This window comes from Delphinapterus leucas, chromosome 3, assembly GCF_059928025.1.
Source record: "Delphinapterus leucas isolate spDelLeu-1000000601 "Yukka" chromosome 3, BTC_Dleu_Yukka2, whole genome shotgun sequence".
In the NCBI taxonomy this organism is placed as follows: Eukaryota; Metazoa; Chordata; class Mammalia; order Artiodactyla; family Monodontidae; genus Delphinapterus; species Delphinapterus leucas.
In genome coordinates, this window is record NC_143131.1 from 16,039,486 (window position 1) to 16,059,326 (window position 19,841).

Genomic DNA, 19,841 nt, shown 5'->3' on the forward strand with positions numbered 1-19,841 from the left:
GGAGCAATAAAACATAATAAAAGCAAAAAGCCATCACAAAGGAAGAGGAAATTGGGAAGGTGGTACCACCGGTGCAACCTACCGATCTTCAAGAGTAACTTCAAGAGAAAGCAAAGGTCGTGACCAGAAAGGAGACAAGGACACTCAATCCCAGGGGCCTGAAGAGGGAAAAGAAATGAACTCAGGGCAACAGTCAGGACGGGCAGTCACGGGGCCTGAGAAGGTAAACAGGCAACGACCCCCATCACTGGCCTCACCCTGTCCTACCTCACACTTCTCTGGAGGAAGTAACATGATCAAGTGAAAAGTCGATCAAATCTGGATCCAAACCCCACCTCTACTAACTCATCACTGACCAAGTGTGGGCTCTTGGAAATGCTATTTCACGGAAGATCAATCTCTGTGTCAGTAAGTACGGCTGACCACGCCTTCCTAGGGGAGTTGAGGATTAAATAGGACAAACGGAAGGAATATGCAGCAACATGGTGCCTCGCAGAGAGATGTCACCAGCAAACGGCACTCTCTTCCCTTTACCCATCCTAAACGCCAACCCTCATGAGGAGGACACAGCTTAGAAATGGGGTGCCCCCGTTTCCCACAGCTCCCAGGGAGGTGACCGTGGGAGAATGTGGTTCCCTAGTCTCATCATAGTGGCAGCCTGGGTGGAACTCAACATACAGCTAAAGTTGGAATCAGGCAAGAGAGGACTTTCACACCATCCCAAGTCTTGCAGTGCGGGGACCCCAATAGGTCTTTGTAGACAGACTGGGTAACCAATTCCCGGTGCATATCACTGAGTCTTCCAGAAAACTGGTTCCAAATAACAGGCCTATAACTGAACTTCTGAAATGGGCTGAATCTCAGTCACACCCAACGACTGCCTGAATCTGTTCTAATAAATTGCCTCGGCATTTTCTACTGAAATTGCACACAGCATTCAGTGGTGCCACGTCTGATTCCCATAGATAATTTTCTGAACTGTTTTTGTCTTCACAGTCTTCACATACATTTTTCACAAAATGACACTTATAATAAAGGTATAGTAGTAAAGCCTTAAAAAAAAAAAAGAAAAATTGAGTCTTGATTTAATCAGTTTTCGGCATCACCTCCCCCAGTAGTAAGTTACCACCTGGTCTGAGCTTGGTATCCAGCATTAATGTGCTGACTATTTTCAGTATTCACGGGTATCGAGAATGCAAGGTAGTCTCCTGCTTACCTTCAAGTATGAGCAATTTGATTTGCTAAACTAACTACAAAACTGAAAGCAACCACGGGTCCAAAGGAACAAAACATCAGCCCTTCTCTTTGTGCCCGGACACTAGCAATGCAGGACCAGGATTCCTGGGGGTTGCAGGAAGAGGCTGGGTATACCACAGGCTCCCAGAGGCAAAAGTCGGCTGAGCTACCCAGAGCAGAGCCTGGAATCCAGCAGTGGACCGAAGATGGGACACACAGGCAGGCCAGAGGCAGGCTGGGATCCAAATAAATAGGCACGCCTAAGGGATGGAAAGAGGAGGCTCATTCAATGGACCCAGGAAGGAAAGAGGAGGCCAAAGTCGAGACATATCCACAAAGGAGAAAGTCAACAAGTTGGCCCAACCAAGGGCAGGAAGCCCCAGAAGGTCATGACCCAGGGCAGAAGTCATCTGTTCTCTCCTGCATAATCACTGTGTGTGTGGTCAGCTAGAGGCTCACTGGGGCCAGTAAATACTGTGAACAGAGATCCAACCCCTCCCTCCCATCCACCCGCCCAGGGGGATGCCAGACAGGGAGGGGCCCAGCTGACCAGTCCAAAGGCTTGGTGGGAAGGCAAAAGCCTGTCCTGAAAGCAAGGGTCAGAAATAAACTGGATTCCCAATCCACTTAAGCTGGATTTACTTAAAGGAGCAGGGAGACAGGCCCCAGAGACAGGGGAATCTTAAGGTCTCACCGGTGAATTTTTCAGAGGTGCTGGGAATAGGGCAGGTGACAGAAGTGGTGTGCACCCTTGGCAAGCTAAGGTCGGCGACACCTGACACAGCCCACGCTCCTCAGAACACCAGTGGATCTTGTCGGGTTTGTCACGGTAAACTGCTTCCTGTTTCAGTGTAGATGTTGAAGTATATAGAATTATCATCTCAGGTTTCAAAATGCCAAACTTTGGAGAAATAGTCTGCACCAAGCTCAACACCCACCTACTCCCCCTTGAAAAATGAAAGGGCAGTTTGTATGTTTTTGGAGTCTATCAAGTGAAATCATTCCTTTGAAAAAGAAATTCCCTTTAATTATCTTCAATGCTCTTTATTTTGCTCTGGTCTTATGGCCTAAGGGTGGTTTAGATAGAAATAACACAGCGAAACTCCCAACAGGACTCTTGTGACAGGAGGCTTTTTCTTCTGTCCCTTGTGGTCCGTTCAGACTTGTGATTTCTTTATTAAAACGTTATATGATAACAGTCTCAACAGAGTACACATCATTCTAATAACTTGCTTGGCTCCGTGCTGACTACAAATGGAGCTTCACCACGCATTCAGCATTTAAGTGCCTTCACGGGCCACGCTCTGCTTCTAGGAGCTAAGGACACAGCAATGTGTCCATTCTCAGAGAGCTCGGTGAGGAGACACAGGAAAAAAAAAAAAATCAAATAATTACAGATGATACAATGTCAAGGTAGTGGCCCTCTTGGATGGAGAGGTTGAAAAGGCCTCTGTGAAAAGGTCTTCATCCAGGCATTCGTCCCTGAATGAAGGTGGGGAAGGCCAGGCACATCTCCGCAGGACCCAAGTTCTCGAAAGGGAAAGACAAGCCCTCAGTTGGCTAGAGTGACCACCTCTTCCCAAGTTACAATAAGCAAGTGTCCGCACATGCAGATTTACAAATATGCACATGTTTTTGCCTGGAGCTCAGTGCACCAACAGTCAGACTGTTTTTTTCCTATACTCCCAGAGTGAAAATTATTTGACTTTCCATCTTTGAGCCACTAGATGCCAAACCAGATTCTTGGAAGAGATCTAGATAGTCAATCACGTGGCTTTCAGGCCTACAAACAATTTTTTCACTCTAAACCAAGGAAGTTGGACAAACTGCAGTCTACTTGGTCTTTATAGCAAGACAAAGCCCCAGTGATGTTCAGTCTCTAGAGTATAGACTTCTGACTCTAAGCAACTCCACGGGCTGGTGTTTAATATCCATTTCAGAGACGGGTGTTTCCAGGATGAAATAGCAAAATGTGAGAAAAGCACAGGAATTTAAGAGTTTCCCAGCTTAGTACAGCTGCACTGTTTTGACGGAAGTGAATTCCAAGAATAACAGATGGACCCATACTGAAGTTAACAAAGGAAATCGCATACATCTGATTTTTTAAAAAATTATCTGCCACTTGTCAAAAGCATGTCCCTCTTTCCTCTGGCTTTCTGGATGGCTGTGCTTCACCCACCCACAGGGGCAGCACCATCCACCCCCATGCACACATCACAAGGTCAGCGCCAAATGCCCATCGGTGGTCAGCAGATCTAAGTCAACATTCAATTCTCCATCCTTGGACTCTTGAGCTAGGTCTACACCACTTCTTTCTTGACAGTGTCTATTCCTTAACAAAGAATACAAACCAGAGTTTCTAACGTGCTTGTATACCTAGAAGCAGCACAACAAAAGGTATCCAAGAAGAAAGTAGTTTAACAACAAATTGCATAGGGAGTTAGCGCTTAATGCTTACAGAGTTTCTGTTTGGAGTGATGAAAAGGTTTTGGAAATAGTGGTGATGGCTGCACACATTATGAATGTAATTAATGCCACTGAACTGTACACTTAAAAACATTTAAAGTAGTCAATTCTATGTAATTTATATTTACTACAAATAAACACACACAAGAAAGCCCAAATTCCAGTTCAAAAAAATAAATTGTATATTTATCCATTCATTTTTCTTTCAACTCAAATTTGGACATTTGTTGAAGTAAGTGAGACAGAGAAAGACAAAAATCATGTGATATCACTTACATGTGGAATCAAAAAAATGACACAAATGAACTTATTTACAAAACAGAAATAGACTCACAGACATAGAAAACAAATTTATAGTTACCAAAGGGAAAGGGAGCGAGGAGAGGGATAAATTAGGAGCTTTGCATTAACAAAGTACTGTATATAAAATAGACAACAAGGAGGGCTTCCCTGGTGGCGCAGTGGTTGGGAGTCCGCCTGCCGATGCAGGGGACACGGGTTCGTGCCCCGGTCCGGGAAGATCCCACATGCCGCGGAGCGGCTGGGCCCATGAGCCATGGCCGCTGAGCCTGCACGTCCGGAGCCTGTGCTCCGCAACGGGAGAGGCCACAACAGTGAGAGGCCCGCGTACCGCAAAAAAAAAAAAAAAAAAGACAACAAGGACCTACTGTATAGCACAGGGAACTATATTCAATATCTTGTAATAACCTATAATGGAAAAGAATCTGAAAAAGAATAGATATTTATACATATGTATAACTGAATCACTTTGCTATATACCTGAAACTAACACAACATTGTAAATTAACTATATACTTCCATTCCAAAAATTGTTAAAAGTTTTAAAAAATTTTTGGACCTTTGCAGGAGAGATCAATCATAGCAAATATTTTACACACCCATCCAAAAAGTTGAAAACCCCAAAAGGAATACAATGTCATAGCTGTTAACACACACACAGACATACACACAACAGAATTTAATATGGCAGTGGTACCCCAAAAGCCAGGGCTGTATATACTATTTTAGGGATATGCTTTGCCTCTCAACTGGACTGCAAAAAAACTACTTTGTTAAACTTTACTGTATGCCAAAACTTCTACCTTTAAATCAAACACATATCGATAAGCTAAAACACACAATTAAAATAGAGGGCCATTAACATACTCTTAGGCATAACCACAGGAAACTGCCTTTTCAGCTCCCCCATCCTACAGAGATGGCGCCTTCCTATGGTTCAACGGAACCCACAGGTTAATTTGGCTGGAAGCACCGACTGCAACACCAGGGATACCTGACACTTGAGAGGCTACAGGGAGCGAAAATATAATTTGTTTCTCTCCTTTTGAGGAAAAAATGGGTAAAGTTTCCCCCAAATAAGTGCATTAATATAAGACTGTTTCTCTTTACCAAAAAGGAGAAGAAAGATTGAAAAGGGGACAGAATATACTTTTTGGTTTTTTGTTTGTTTTAAATTTATTTATTTTATTTATTTATTTCTGGCTGCGTTGGGTCTTCGTTGCTGCGTGCGGGCTTTCTCTAGTTGCGGCGAGCGGGGGCTACTCTTCGCTGCAGTGCATAGGCTTCTCATTGCGGTGGCTTCTCTTGTTGCGGAGCATGGGCTCCAGCCATGCGGGCTTCAGCAGCTGTAGAACACGGGCTTCAGTAGTTGCGGCACGTGGGCTTCAGTAGTTGTGGCACACGGGCCCAGTTGCTCTGCGGCATGTGGGATCTTCCCGGACCAGGGCTCGAACCCGTGTCCCCTCCATTGGTAGGCGGATTCTTAACCACTGCGCCACCAGGGAAGCCCTGCTTTTTGTTTTTTAAACAACATAAAAGCAAGGGAATTATGTGCAGGCCAGTTGACTACAAAGACTCTGTCCTGTTGTTCAAGAATTGGGCTCTGAGAGTCACAGTATCCTAATGACACCACTTCTGCATCATTAACGTCGTCCCCTCAAACTCCTTCCCTCCATCTTTGTAAGTTTAGCCGTCTCCCTGCTGGTTTCCCCCCGCCTGCCACCACCATTCACGGGAGCTGCCCTGTGGGGGCCCTACACGACTTGGGGGGCCATGTCAACGGCTGCTCGCTCACTCCGCATCCGCTCACAGAGAAGGAGCTGGCGGGGGAGACCTCTTTACGCCGGCACCTGTCTCTGCCAACAGCTGGCTTTGCCAGTGAAGCCAGGAAGGCAGCTTCTGTGGCTGCTGAAAAGGGCTGGCATTCCTGGGCTCTCGGGGGCCAGCGTGCGCAGCCAGCTTCCTCTCAGATGACATTCTCAACTCAGTTAAAAGCTCCAGGCTCCACATTTCCCTTGAGAAGTCAGATCTGACCTGTTCCCAACGCAAGATGAAATCACTCAGTTCTAGCTGTCTGATTCCTGACCATCAGGGGGGTTGCAGGGTAACATTCGGAGCTCTGAAATGGGAGACATTCCGGGCTGTGCCACGGTCAATTTTCCAGCACTCAACAGGCTTGCGGGAGATTTCTCTGTGACCCAGGAGTGGACCCGTACGGGATGCAGAGAGGTCAAAAAGCTGCCACATCCATATGACATTCAAGGGACACAAAAAGACACCAATCAATGGGGGCAAAGTGAAGGGGTAAAAAAAAGCAAAGAAAAGCAGCTGGACAGAGCAGAAAGTGTATGAAAAATAACCAAAAATGCAATGAAAAATCACTACACTAACCCATCATCAAGTTCGACAAAATTGGGCCCACAGTATTAATTCCAACAAGTCAAAGTGAAGGTCAAACCTAAAAGGTTAGAGATGGCTTTAAATGGGAGATGTGATTATAAATAATGAGGGTTATGTTTCCTGTGTGGCCTGAGGAATTCTGACTATCTTGGAGGGTGGCGATGACTTGAAAGAACCAGGCAATCTAACGGCCTTTTTGTGGATTAATAAAATGAGAAGAATAACTTTTAAAACCGAGTCTAATTATACTTGGTGCAAATAAGAGAAGGGCACGGAGGAGGGCATTTACTTGTAGATTGGGATGATTAATTCTCCAGCCAGTAAAATATTTCAGAAGACCCCACAGAGGGACAATGCAAACAGAAAACCCAAGAGGATGGTTGCAGAGAGTAAGACTGGGGTAAGTTAAAAAACTACCCCTTAAAATACCATTAGGTAAATTGATATCACTCTAAGCTATTTCAGAGCGAGCAAATTAGGCTCTTTTCAGGAAGGATAATAAAATAGTTGACTCTCAAAGTTAAAAATCTAATTTAAAACTCATTAGTCAATTCTACAATGTTCCAAAAGGGTGCTTCAGTGATCACCCAAGTGCCTGGTGAACGTTTTAGAAAAGACAAAAACATTCAGTGCCAACTTCCATCCTACCCTTTTCACCAGAGTCGATCTTTTAGCCAAATATGGACCCTGCAGAGCCACAAAAGCATGGTGCTCTTCTACAACTCTGTCCAAGGCTTCACGTGCAAGAAGACAAGTCATTTCTAACTTGCAGAGCACGTGCTGACCTACCCACGTGCTTCGTGCTCCAGAAGCCACAGCTATGCATTTTTTCAAAGTGTGTTAGCATGTCACTCGCACTTTTCTTTTCCCATCGGCAAATACTTCACAGCGAGTATAACGTAAGTTATGAGTCAAATGGGAACGTTTTGGTCCCCTGCACTCCTGGGACCAACCTACAGCAGTTTAAATTTTGGTGTGGGATGGAATTTTAGATTAATATAAAACTATCTCCTTGGCGAAAGAAGAATAGCTGAGCAAATGTGCAAAACCCTCAGAGACCGAATGAAATAAGAAAATGGGCCCTTTAGGGCTCTCACCAAAAAACAACACCACATTATCTCCTATCTACCCCCTGTCCTCGTGACCTCATTTTAGGATTTTAGTTACTTGTGGCTCCGCTTGGTTTCCGACACGCAACAGGATTTCGAAAACTGCTTTTTAATCCACCTGAGCACTATTTCGCCGCAGTCAGCACAATCCCTGGCCACGCTTGAGGTGAAATGACTGCTGGAATTGGGGGTGGGGTGGGGGGAGGGATGGAATGCACACAGAGGAAGGGAAAGCTTCTCAGGGCCTAGGGAAAATTTTCCACCGCTGCCTCAAGCTCTCTTCCTTACGTTTGCTTCGTCGGAAACAGTAGCACGGGTGGTCCACGGAGGGGATTGAGAGTACTTCCTGCTCTTCACTGTAGTAACTACGACCCTAAGGCAGTTCTCCGACTCAAACACGGACCCGCAGCATCCATACCACCAGGTAGCTGGTGAGAAATGCAGACTCTCAGCCCCCAGCCCAGACCTGCCGATCAGAAGCTGCATCCGAAACAAGACCCCCAGGTGACTCCTGTACAGTAAACCAAAGGGAAGTTCAACTACTAGTTTGGAAGCTGTTCACAGATTCTGAGCGGTCCTATTTTGGTAACATAAAAACTGTACTAGAACTGTTTATAAAGATACAGAACAATACCCACTTGACAGCTTTTACCCGTTACCATTTGACCTCAAACACTGATATCTTTTGTTTTCTATGGTGGTGAGATGTACACACTGACATAAAAAGGATGACAACGGCAAATTTTAAGTGTACAGTTCAGTGGCATCAAGCACACTCACATCGTTGTGCAACCATCACCATGATGCATCTTCAGAACTTTGTCATCTTCCCAAACTAAAACTCTGGACCCATTAAATAACTCCCCATTCTCCCTTTCTGTAGAAACACCAATATCCTAACACCCTTTAACAACATACCAAATTGGGCTGAAATTAGCCCATACTTTGAAAAGTTATCACGGGTTGGATCAGGACAAGGTCATGCTCTACATCTCTGACCCTGATTCCTTCAGAAATCTCTATCAGATAAACAGCAGGTGTGCCTGTCCTGGGGACCAGAACCAGGTAATGAACTTCTAACCCTTGGTGGCTACGCCTGTATGTTCCACAGGGAATCTGTAATGTCAAGAGAGGAAGGAGTAGGTCAGAAAAGAGAGAAACAAAAGTCTTCTGGCCACTGCCAGCTCCTGATCCATGTCTTTCCAACCTGCCTCACTTTTGTCACATTTTAAACCCCGTATTTCCTACATGGGTCGCCAAGCTAATTATAGTTGTCATACTTGGGAATGACAGAGTGGACAGTGTAAGACCAAGAATTTGATGCCTGATTGAAGACTCGAAGTCAAATTTGGGAGTTGTTTCCACGTTTAAGTATAGGCTTTTCTGGTTTAGTTCTTTCTAAAGCCACAATCCGTAAGTACCGTCAAGAAGGAAGAGAATTGCTGACCTGACCAACCCTTTCCATGCCTCACGGAGGGCTGCCCATTGACCAGCTGGCAATGGTGTCACAGGACACAGACTGCTGACCACGCGACACCGACAGTAAGTAGCACTAACAGGCTGCTAGAATTGCTGTGACGCCTCTGCGGAGCAAAGCGAAGTTTGATAGCATCTTCAGAATCTCCAAGACACTCCGTTAAGCCAAATAAGCCAGTAACAGAAAAGGACAAATGCTGTTATGATTCCACTCATATAAGTATCTAAAGGAGTCAAGATCATAGAGACAGAAAGTAGAAAGGTGGTTACCAAGTGCTGGGGGAGGTGAGATGGGGAATTAAGCGTTTGCTAGGTACAGAGTCTCAGTATTACAAGATGAAAAAGTTCTAGAGATCTACTGCCCGACAACGGGAACGGACTTAACACTACTGAACTGTACACTTCAACGTGGTTAAGATGGGAATTTTAACGTTATGTGGTTTTTATCACAATTTTTCTTAAGAGGAAAAAAAGGGAAAAAAAGTAAAGTATCTTTCGGATTAAAACATAAGTCGACCTAATTATTGTAATGTAATAAAAATAGTTATGAGGACAAAAACAAACAAACAAAAAAATAAGTCGACCAAAAAAGAAAAGAATTCCCCATTAAGTTCTGTCAAGTCAGGTACACGGTTTAAATATTGTTTTCCCTTTTTTATTGTCATCTTGACAAGGCCTGAAAGAAACAATTCTCATCTGGGGAAAGTGAGATGGCAAGAGGGGAGGAGTGAAGGCAAGAAAGAAAAATGCTGGCCGGGTCACTTGGTTCTTAGTTTACAGCTTTCATCACACTACCCGAGAAGCTGATGGGAAAGAGACCAGACTGGGCATCAGTGACTGGGAGACACTGGATTCCCAGTGGTCTCTTTGCTCCCCTCTCCCTGCACCCACCCACCCCCTCTCCATTGCACATCACAGCTATATCTTCACCACCAGACAAATACTGAAGCACCATTCAAGACTCTCGGATGAAAAAGTAACTGAGAAATTGCAAAATAGCCCAGAAGCATAACTGCTTATTAAGTCAAGAAATGAGGAACGTACCACCAAGAGGATCATCTCTGCTCAAGGTTTTGATAACCAAGTAGCCCATCAGCTCAAACTATACAACACTGACCTTGAAGATTTTGTTCTCAACACAACTTGCAAACAAAATTCAGCAACTGAGAGTTTGAAATACTGGCATATGATGTCATTTTAGTCCTTTATGTCTTCAATTTTAATATGTGTCTCTGTGGGAGGTACCCATTTCTAAAATTAAAATTCCTTGGGATTAAAGACACACACGACTATATATAAGATAGGTAACCAACAAGGACCTACTGTGTAGCACAGCGAGCTCTACTCAGTATCTTGTAATAACCTACAATGGAAAAGAATCTGAAAAAAAATTTCTATATGACTGAATCACTGTGCTATACACCTGAAACTAACACAACATTGTAAATTAACTATATTTCAATTTAAAAAATTTTTAATTGGTTTCCTTATAAAATGGAGAAACTGGGCTCCTTTCACCATTGTCCAAATATAAGCAGTGGGCCAGTTTCTGGATTCAGGTATTTGTTTTCAGTGATATGGCTTTTCACTTGTTTTACACTGAAGAATAGGGACCCTGGAGCAGTGGTTCCCACAAACAGAAAGAGCTTCTTCAGTTCCTTCACAAGGTGAAGAGGCTCAGGTTAGGTGGTTTGGTGCATCTTGTCCTTACAGGGACCAGGACACTGCTACAGTCTCACTGGCAGGCCAGTACTTCCAACACTAGGAAAGTTGATGAATTTTAAGGGAACGTGGTCATGAATCCAATCGGGAAATATTGATATATCTGAATTTTTTCTCAAATTGCTTGCACCCTATACTTCTGATTCTTCTTGATCCCCAGGAAGGAAACCAGCCAAGTGTAGTGCTCTTCTGTCCAGTACTAGTTAGAACACTTTGATTTCGATTTGGGAGAATTTTTTATTGTGTCGCTCACACACTCGAGGTGTGCATTACACATTCCTTTTGGGATTCTGTTGTATCCCTTAGAAAAGATGTTTAAGGTATGAAGGGCGAGGAGAATAAGCACACGTGCCCTTACGTAGGGTCACCCAAGGAAGCAGAACACGGATGTCACGAAGCCGCAGGGACTCTGCTCACCTGACCATAGTCCGTCCGGAAGACAATGACGCCCTCTGCACAGGAATTTACGGTACTTGGAAAATGCTGGCCATTTTCTCTCAGCCAGACCCGTGTTCCCTGTAAACAAAACAAACGGTTTAACTATGAGTTTGGATTGCATTTTGTGGCAAAACACCACTCTTAAAATTACTATGACTACTACATTCCTTAAAAATCACCTTTTGAAAAGCAAACATCTTTCTCAAATAAGCAAGGAATGAATCTTCAAAGAAAGCATCACCCACAGCCTTACACATGTACAAGTGTGACTGAGACAGAGTCCCACCAGACAGAGAAAGGACAGAGAAAATAGCACTAAAATGCAACTGAGGGACTTCCCTGGTGGCGCAGTAGTTAAGAATCCACCTGCCAATGCAGGGGACACGGGATCGAGCCCTGGTCCGGAAAGATCCCACATGCCGTGGAGCAACTGAGCCCGTGCGCCACAACTACTGAGCCTGCGTGCCTAGAGCCTGTGCTCCGCAACAAGAGAAGCCACCGCAATGAGAAGCCCGTGCACTGCAACGAAAAGTAGCCCCCGCTCACCGCAAACAGAGGAAGCCCGCGTGCAGCAATGAAGACCCAACACAGCCAAAACCAAAAAATTAATTAATTAAAATGCAATTGATTTATATGGATTATATCTTCACATACACGCTTTAAGGCAAGCACCATTATCATCCCATTTTACAAATGGAGAAGTGGAGGCCTAGAGGTAAAGAAACTTGCCCAGCATCACACATCCAGAAACCACAAGTTTAACCAGGTCACCACACTGCTTCACCCCAAGTCAAGATCTCTTTGGGACCTTCAGGCTCCATCTTCCCAGGTCCAAGCCCCATGCACTTGCCCACTTGGAGGGCATCAGGACACTCTACTGACTTCCTACTTGGACCAAATCCACGTGTCAACTAGACTCTCCAAGAGAGGGATGATTTTTTAGTAAATATCACAACCCAATCCACTGGTGTGAATTTTGGTAGGATTCCACCAGACACCAAATGCACCACAAAGTTTGCGATGATATTCCAACAGATAACAACTTCCAGATCCTACTGTTTTAACCTGGGGCACAATTTTTTGTCATTGATTTCATTTCCCTTTTTTATTTCTCCACTGGGCAAATAAAATGACAACCATAATACTTAGCCTTTCAATGCTGAATCTCCTCTTTCTTTGATTTTGCAACATGAAAACTGTTTGTTTTCAAGGACAAGTGATAAAAAAAAAGTTTGAAGAAATTATTGGGTGTTCAATGGTCAAATTATAAAGAGTTATCTTTATGGGAATTCTTGTACATGGTGATGGGAATGTAAATTGGTGCAGCCACTATGCAAACAGTACGGAGGTTCCTTAAAAAACTAAAAGTTGAACTACCACATGATCCAGCAATTCCACTCCTGGGTATATATCCAGAAAAAACAAAAACATTAGTTCCAAAAGAAACACTCACCCCCAGTGTTCATTGCAGCACTATTTACAACAGCCAGACAGGGAAGCAACCCAAGTGCCCACCGACAGACAACCGGGTAAAGAAGATGTGTGTGTGTGTGTGTGTGTGTGTGTGTGTGAAAATTACTCAGCCATAAACAATAATGAAATACTGCCATTTGCAGCAACGTGGATGGACCCAGATAAATTACGCTTAGTGAAGTAAGACAGAGAAAGACAAATACTGTATGATATCACTTATATGTGGAATCTAAAAAAATAACACAAGTGAATGTATATGCAAAACAGGAACAGACTCACAGATACAGAAGACAAACTAGTGGTTACCAAAGGGAGGGAAGCGGGACAAATTAGGGGTATGGGATTCACAAATACAAACTATTATACATAAAATAGATAAGCAACAAGGATATACTCTATAGCACAGGGAATCATATCCATTGTCTTACATAATATCCATTAACCTATAATGGAATATAATCTGCAAAACTAGTAAATCCCTATGCTATACACCTGCAACTAACACAATATTCTAAATCAACTACACTTCAATAAACAAATACTTATTTTTAAAAGAGAATTATCTTTATGACTTATGTATACCCAATGTGCTGAAATCGCTTTAGTATCTCATTATGTTATTTCTACTCTGCTCAACAATTTCATCAACTCCAACAAAAATGAAAGAGTGGAAATTTAATCCCAAAATTATCACTTGAAATAGCACAGAAACTTCTTTTCTAGAACTTTCAACCTCATTTCATTGATCTGCTTAATTTCTGGGTTTTTTTTTTTGTTTGTTTGTTTTTTTGCTGTACGCGGGCCTCTCACCGCTGTGGCCTCTCCCGTTGCGGAGCTCAGGCTCCGGACGCGCAGGCTCAGCGGCCATGGCTCACGGGCCCAGCCGCTCCGCGGCACGTGGGATCCTCCCGGACCGGGGCACGAACCCGCGTCCCCCGCATCGGCAGGCGGACTCCCAACCACTGCGCCACCAGGGAAGCCCTAATTTCTGTTTTGATTTGAAATGTTACGTGAAATATTAAAAATATATTGGTTATACATTCAACTTCTCGTTTAAGGGACTACTATCACTCTCAACACAGAGAGATGGCAGGAGAAAAGCAACATAAACGTAAACTAAATATACTCATCAGTTAACGCTGCTTTATAAGTTGTGTTACTAAGAGCGCAGATAGTAGCCGCCAGTAACGGAGTGCCCATGAGGTGTCACAGTCACATGCTAAGAGCCTCAATAATACCAATACTAACCTAATCCTTGGTAAGAAAGGAATCCCTGCCCCGAAACTGAAGTTCAGAGCTTAAGTCCTTACCTAATGTCACACAGCTGGTGACCAAGCCAGGTCTCAAATCTTTCCAATTCCTAATTCCATGCTCTTTGCACACATCACACCGACTCCTTAAAGTAATTCAGAAATAAATAAAATGCACTAATAGGTCAGTCAACAGCTAACACACAAAGGTCCCTTTAAGTGTTCGGTTATCACATGCAACTCCTTCTAAAAGGGAAAAGTTAATATATAAAAATCCAACTTACAAGTTACTCTCTCAGTGCCAATGATGATCCTGCTTAAAATACACCAGCCAGGACCTAAATCGTTTGTTGTCACCACTGTGACTCAGGATCCCTCGTGAGTCACCCTTGAGTTCAATGAAAGCATTTGGGGTCAGCAAGCTAGACCTTGGGGCTCTGGAAGGAGAGGGACCCAGAGGCAGGGCCACATGTGCATGAGGTTCCACAAGCGTTTCCGCCAAGAAGATCAAGGTGGCTGGAGCCCAAGGTTAAAACGGCACCGGCTCCCGTTTCCCTTATGAGTTCTGTGACTCTTCCAGCATCCCCGCTACAACTCTACACAAGCACCTCCACATGGGTATCCCCTTTCTCTTTATTGTGGGAATTTTAAGTTGTTAACTGCAAACTTCTTCAACCCTCCCTCCGTAGAGGGGTTGAAATCCTCCATGATAAAGATGGAAAACAGCATCAAAAATGAGTATGAAGTGTTTCTCTATAAACCCTGAACTGTCTTATTTAAAGAACGCACGTAACACCAACACGGCCTAGTTGCCATGCCTGCACAGGTCAGTCACAGACCTCCGATTCCCACTTTGGGCTGAGACACAGGTAACGTCCAGAAAGAAAGACACGACTGTTTGTCAGTCCCGATTTCTTTATTAGCAAACAGCTCCTTTCCAAAAAGGACGTTTACTACAGGCATCTCTAAGACTGCTCTCTTTCAAATATCATCATTCCACACCAAAACTGCAGTATTTGTAATGTTCTAGAAAGAGACTTCCAAGCGCCTGAACTACTTTTTCATCCTTTTTAAAATTCACATGTCAGAGACTGCAACGTTGAAAGCTTTCAAATACCTCCATGTACACTCATAAACACACACACACACACTCACTTAAATGGAAATTTTCAAACTCATAAGGTAAAAACTTTTACTCATTAGGTAAAATCATAAAATAACTCACAGTGGACCTCCATCCCAGAATCCTGAATCCAAAGCTTTGTTTGCTATGACCATCACCTGCTTTGCTTTGATCAAAAAGGATTTCATGTCCCTGTTGACCAAGTATCAAAACTGTCTATTTAGTATGAATAAACATTATGTTATGAAACATTACTGAATTAATATAAACTGTCACCAGAATTAATATAAACCTCCCAACTCCCAGGGGGTACACTGCATGCAGTTTCTTTTACTTGAGTTTTCTTGTGGTTCTTTTCACCTTCTCATTTGAAAGTATGACCAAGCCCTTGTTGACACAGTCCTTCCTACATGATCAAACACACAGCTCAACCTCCTTAGTCCAAAGGTCTTTCTCAACAGGTGTGAAGAGCCGCTAACAAACAAGTTTTACAAAATCCGGCCCAGATTTCAAATCTAGAGCCCCACTGGCCAGTTTTCCTAAACCTACAGCGGTATCTTCCCCAGATAGGAAGGGAAATGCATTCGAAACGCTCCCTTTGTTCTTTGAAAAAGTTTAAACAGGCAATTTTCACAGAATCAGAATTGCAAGGTAAAACTGGTGAAATGGATATTTTTACATAGATTGTTCTGGGTGGTTTCTCTCACCCCCCAAACTTTCTGCTTCCATTCCATTAGAATAGAACACATATGCCCAGGTCCAGGAAAGAGGCCACCCACAAGCATCTGAAAACGAAATCACAGAAAGACATTTACCAGACCATCCAAGTTTGAGTGGGGAAGAAGAATGTGCCCACCATATGCAAACCATTATATTCTCTCACTGTTAAATAAGACTGATAATTTAATGTACAATGCAGGCATATGGAGAAAGCTCCTAGCTGATGGAGAAAACTCACAATTGGAGCAAAGATATGCCTTTAAAAGTAGGTGGAACAAGTTTGATCATAAAATAGATGTTTTATTAAAACTTGGGACGTTTTCATCTTAATCTGAGACAGGTATGTGTTAAATTCAACTTCTAAAAACTTTTTCTGCACATAATCAGCAGTAATAGGTTTACAAGACAAAGCACTTGCACAGAAAATTCCCATCTCTTTGATCTTTAGAGCAATCCTATAAGGCGGCGAGAAATACCATCCCTTCAAAAATAAGGTTTCCATTGCCAACAAATGATTTCCTGGCTCTAATAAAAAAAAGACTGACCATACCAAGTGCTGGTGACAATGTGGAGAAACTGGCGGTGATGTAAAATGTTATGTCCACCTTGGAAAACGGTTTGGTGGTTTCTTAAAAATCAAAACATAATCTCACCGTATGTCCCAAGAATTCAACTCCCAGATATCTACCTTCTCAAAAAAAAAAAAATTTTTTTCTAAAAAGCCTTGTAAGCAAACATTCGTAGCGGCATTATTCATAATAGCCATATACTAGAAGTCACTTGTCGACAGAAAAAAAATGCACAACCTAAAAGTTGTGAGTTACGTTTTATTCGGGGACCTTATGGAGGACTTCAGCCTGGGAGCCAGCCTCCCGGACAGTTCCGAGTTAACAGTTGCAAACAGGTAAGGGAGGAGCCAGGATATATAGGGTTTGTGCTGGAAAAAAAAAAAAACAAAAAGTGGTCAAACATCAAAAGATGACTGCTAAGCACAAAACCCAACATCTCAAGTTAATGATTTTAGTGTTTTTCTATGTGTGGGAAGATGCAAGAGTCTGGGCTCATTGAAATGATTCCTTAGATATCCATCTTAACTATCTAGGGTCAAGATCCTATTTTTCTCCACCCTGAATTCCACTCAGGGGGCACCGTCGGGGGCGACTGCAGTGGCTGATGGTGGGGACGTTCACTTTTTTACGGGAATGGAGGGCAACATGTTTTTGTCCGCACACTCAGATGTCCATCAACTGGTTCAGAAACAAAATGCGATAAATCTACACAGGTCTTAGTAATAAGAAACAAATCACAGAATCACCAACAAGGATGAATCTCAAAAACATTATGCTAAGTGAAAGAAGCTACACACAAAAAAGTAGAGAAGAGGCAAATCCATCGATGCAGAAACTAGATGAATAGATGCCCAGAGCTAGGTGTCGGGGTGGGCACGCTGCCTGCACGTGGAAAAAGGAACTCTGGGGGGTCGATGGAACTACTCTAAAACTGGACTGTGCTGATGACTGCACAACTGTGTAAATGCACTAAAATCCACTCAACCGTGAATCTACAGTGGGTGACTTTTATTGTATGTAATTATACCTTGGTCACTGCAAATCATTTAAAAAAATTGTCTCCCAGCCTAGGTACTTCTCAATGGTACATGAACATTCTTAACCGCTCCATAATGGGAAAAACCCAATCATATCTCTATAACTGAGCAACTGCAGTATCAAGAAACACACACGCACAGCCATAATGACTGCATGGAAGAGCTGTGTTAAAACTCTGAAGATGGGTGTTGGGTTCATTAAGTTCTCCGCTCTTCATTAGGTAGACAAAGGGGCCTCGGAGACTACAAGGCTACAAGGAGACATGTCCGAACTCATCTCCAGGTGAGGCTGTGGTAGAGGGCGTCCCTGTCTCAATCACTGGCCCCCCTCCCTGGAAGATTATCATAAATCCCCGGCCAACTGTGTGTGACTGCAGTACCTCCTTGGGCAAGAAGTTGTACCTACCTCCTCCCTGCTACCACGGAAACACGACGTAGCTCTGCAAAGCCTAAAATATTTACCTTCTGACCCTTTACACAGAAAGTTTACTGATCCTCATTTAAGAAGATAAAACTTCTACCATAGATTTCAACTTACTGTTGCCCCATTTCTAAAAAATAGTTTTTTTCTTTTAAACTATTACATTTCTCTTCTGATTTTAAGAATGATTCTCCTCCCTGAACTTTGAAAAAATGAGTTTAAAAATAAGGTAGGAAAACAACCCTAAAAAGAGATAATGATGATGGACTTTAAATACCATGCTGTGTGGCATGTTCTAATTACAGATTCACAGAAAAGAGAACATTCTTTAGCCAAACACACAACTCAGTCTTAGACCCAGAACGGGGCACCGCACTTATTTTTCTCCCACAACTGCTTACTTGGCCCACATTGAGTACCATGGTTCAGGAGTCTAACAACCTACACCATAAAGTAACAAACTGTTCCTGAAATGAGATCTGCTCTTTTTTTTTTTTTAAAGACAAAGAGGTCAAATAGATTTGTAATGGAAAGATTTATATGGTTATTTAAACCTGCAGTAAGTTAATCAGCCAAAAGAAAGTTCTCCTCTTTTGCCGGCAATGACTTAGTAAAGAAGTAACCTGGCTTAGAAGATGTATAATGTAACAGGCTGGGACATGAGGGTCCCTGCTCTTGAAGATACTGAATTCCAGAAACGAGATGTGGGTAAAATGTGTTAGTACAAGGATTTAAACAGTATTTTAAAAACTGAGGTGTAACTGACATGTAACATATTAGTTCCAGGTGTACAACATAATGATTTGGTATCTGTATATACTGAGAAGTGATCAACACAGTAAATCTAGTCAACATCCATCACCGCACATAGTTAATTCTTTTTTTCTCATGAGAACTTTTTTTTTTTCGGTACGCGGGCCTCTCACTGTTGTGGCCTCTCCCGTTGCGGAGCACAGGCTCCGGAAGCGCAGGCTCAGCGGCCATGGCTCACGGGTCCAGCCGCTCCGCGGCATGTGGGATCTTCCCGGACCGGGGCACGAACCCGTGTCCCCTGCATCGGCAGGCGGACTCTCAGCCACTGCGCCACCAGGGAAGCCCTATGAGAACTTTTAAGATCTACTCTCTTTGCTAAGAGAGTAGCAAACATACCATACGGTATTATTAACCCTAGTCACCATGCTGTCCATTAGGTCCCCAGGATTTATTTTATATCTGTAAGTTTGTACCATTTGACCCCCTTCACCCAATTCCCCCACCCCCTACGTCTGGCAACCACCAATCTGTTCCATCTATGAGTTCAGGGGGGTTTTTTTGGTGGGGGAAATGTTCCCATGTAAGTGAGATCTCTTTTATAGTCATTTTTGTTGTTGTTGGAAGTAGGAACACCTTTTCATCAACTGAACAGATGCTATTTTTTTCCAATCCTTATCACTCAAATCCACCTCAAAGGACACAGGGCATTTATAACATACAGAGTCCTAACACAGGTTCTTCCACCACATCACTACTGACATTTTGGGTGAGGTAGTTTTTTGCTGAGCGGAGATGACTGTCCTAGTTGGGAACCACTGGTCTAGAGTAACAGAAAGTTCTAGAGCCACAGCCAAATTAAAGGAGTTTTCAAACCCATTAACTGAAAGCAGACTCCACTGTCTCAATTCGAGGAATTTCCACAACCTCCCAAAGTAGGATCAGCCCAGACACGGTCTACCTGGGGCAGATCTAATTTCCGGTGACCTTGGCTGGGTGCTTACACAGGGAAGGGAGGGGCCTGTACAACGTGATTCAAAATATCTGACGAGCAGAAGGAAGGAGGTCTCCGAGGCAGACGGCTGGACGGCAGTACTAGGGGGACTCTCTCCTTTTTCTCCTCTCTTTCCACTGTGCTGTTTTGGGTTTTTTTAAATGTACTTTTCATGTTTAGAACTAACAATGTTTTTATGCAGACAGCTGGAACTGCAGAGACGAAACCTCTCCAAACCCTGTGCTCTTTCACCTCAGGGGAGATTTCAACCCCAAGTCCTTGCAAAACCTCAATGCACAACTTGTCAGAATGTTTGGAAACGGTGCAGGTGAGAACAAAGTGAAGCATCATCACGCG

The 19,841-nt window shown here is 43.3% G+C and overlaps 1 protein-coding gene across 2 annotated transcripts in view; it reads right to left on the reverse strand.

Annotated features, from left to right (window-relative positions):
- The window catches only part of MYO10 (myosin X), a 218,081-nt gene that overhangs the window by 157,908 nt on the left and 40,332 nt on the right, over positions 1 to 19,841 (reverse strand). For both annotated transcript variants that reach the window (XM_089908696.1, XM_022581422.3), the window contains exon 2: positions 11,127 to 11,225. In XM_089908696.1, coding sequence (XP_089764822.1) covers positions 11,127 to 11,225 — 99 coding nt within the window. The remainder of the gene's footprint in view (positions 1 to 11,126; positions 11,226 to 19,841) is intronic.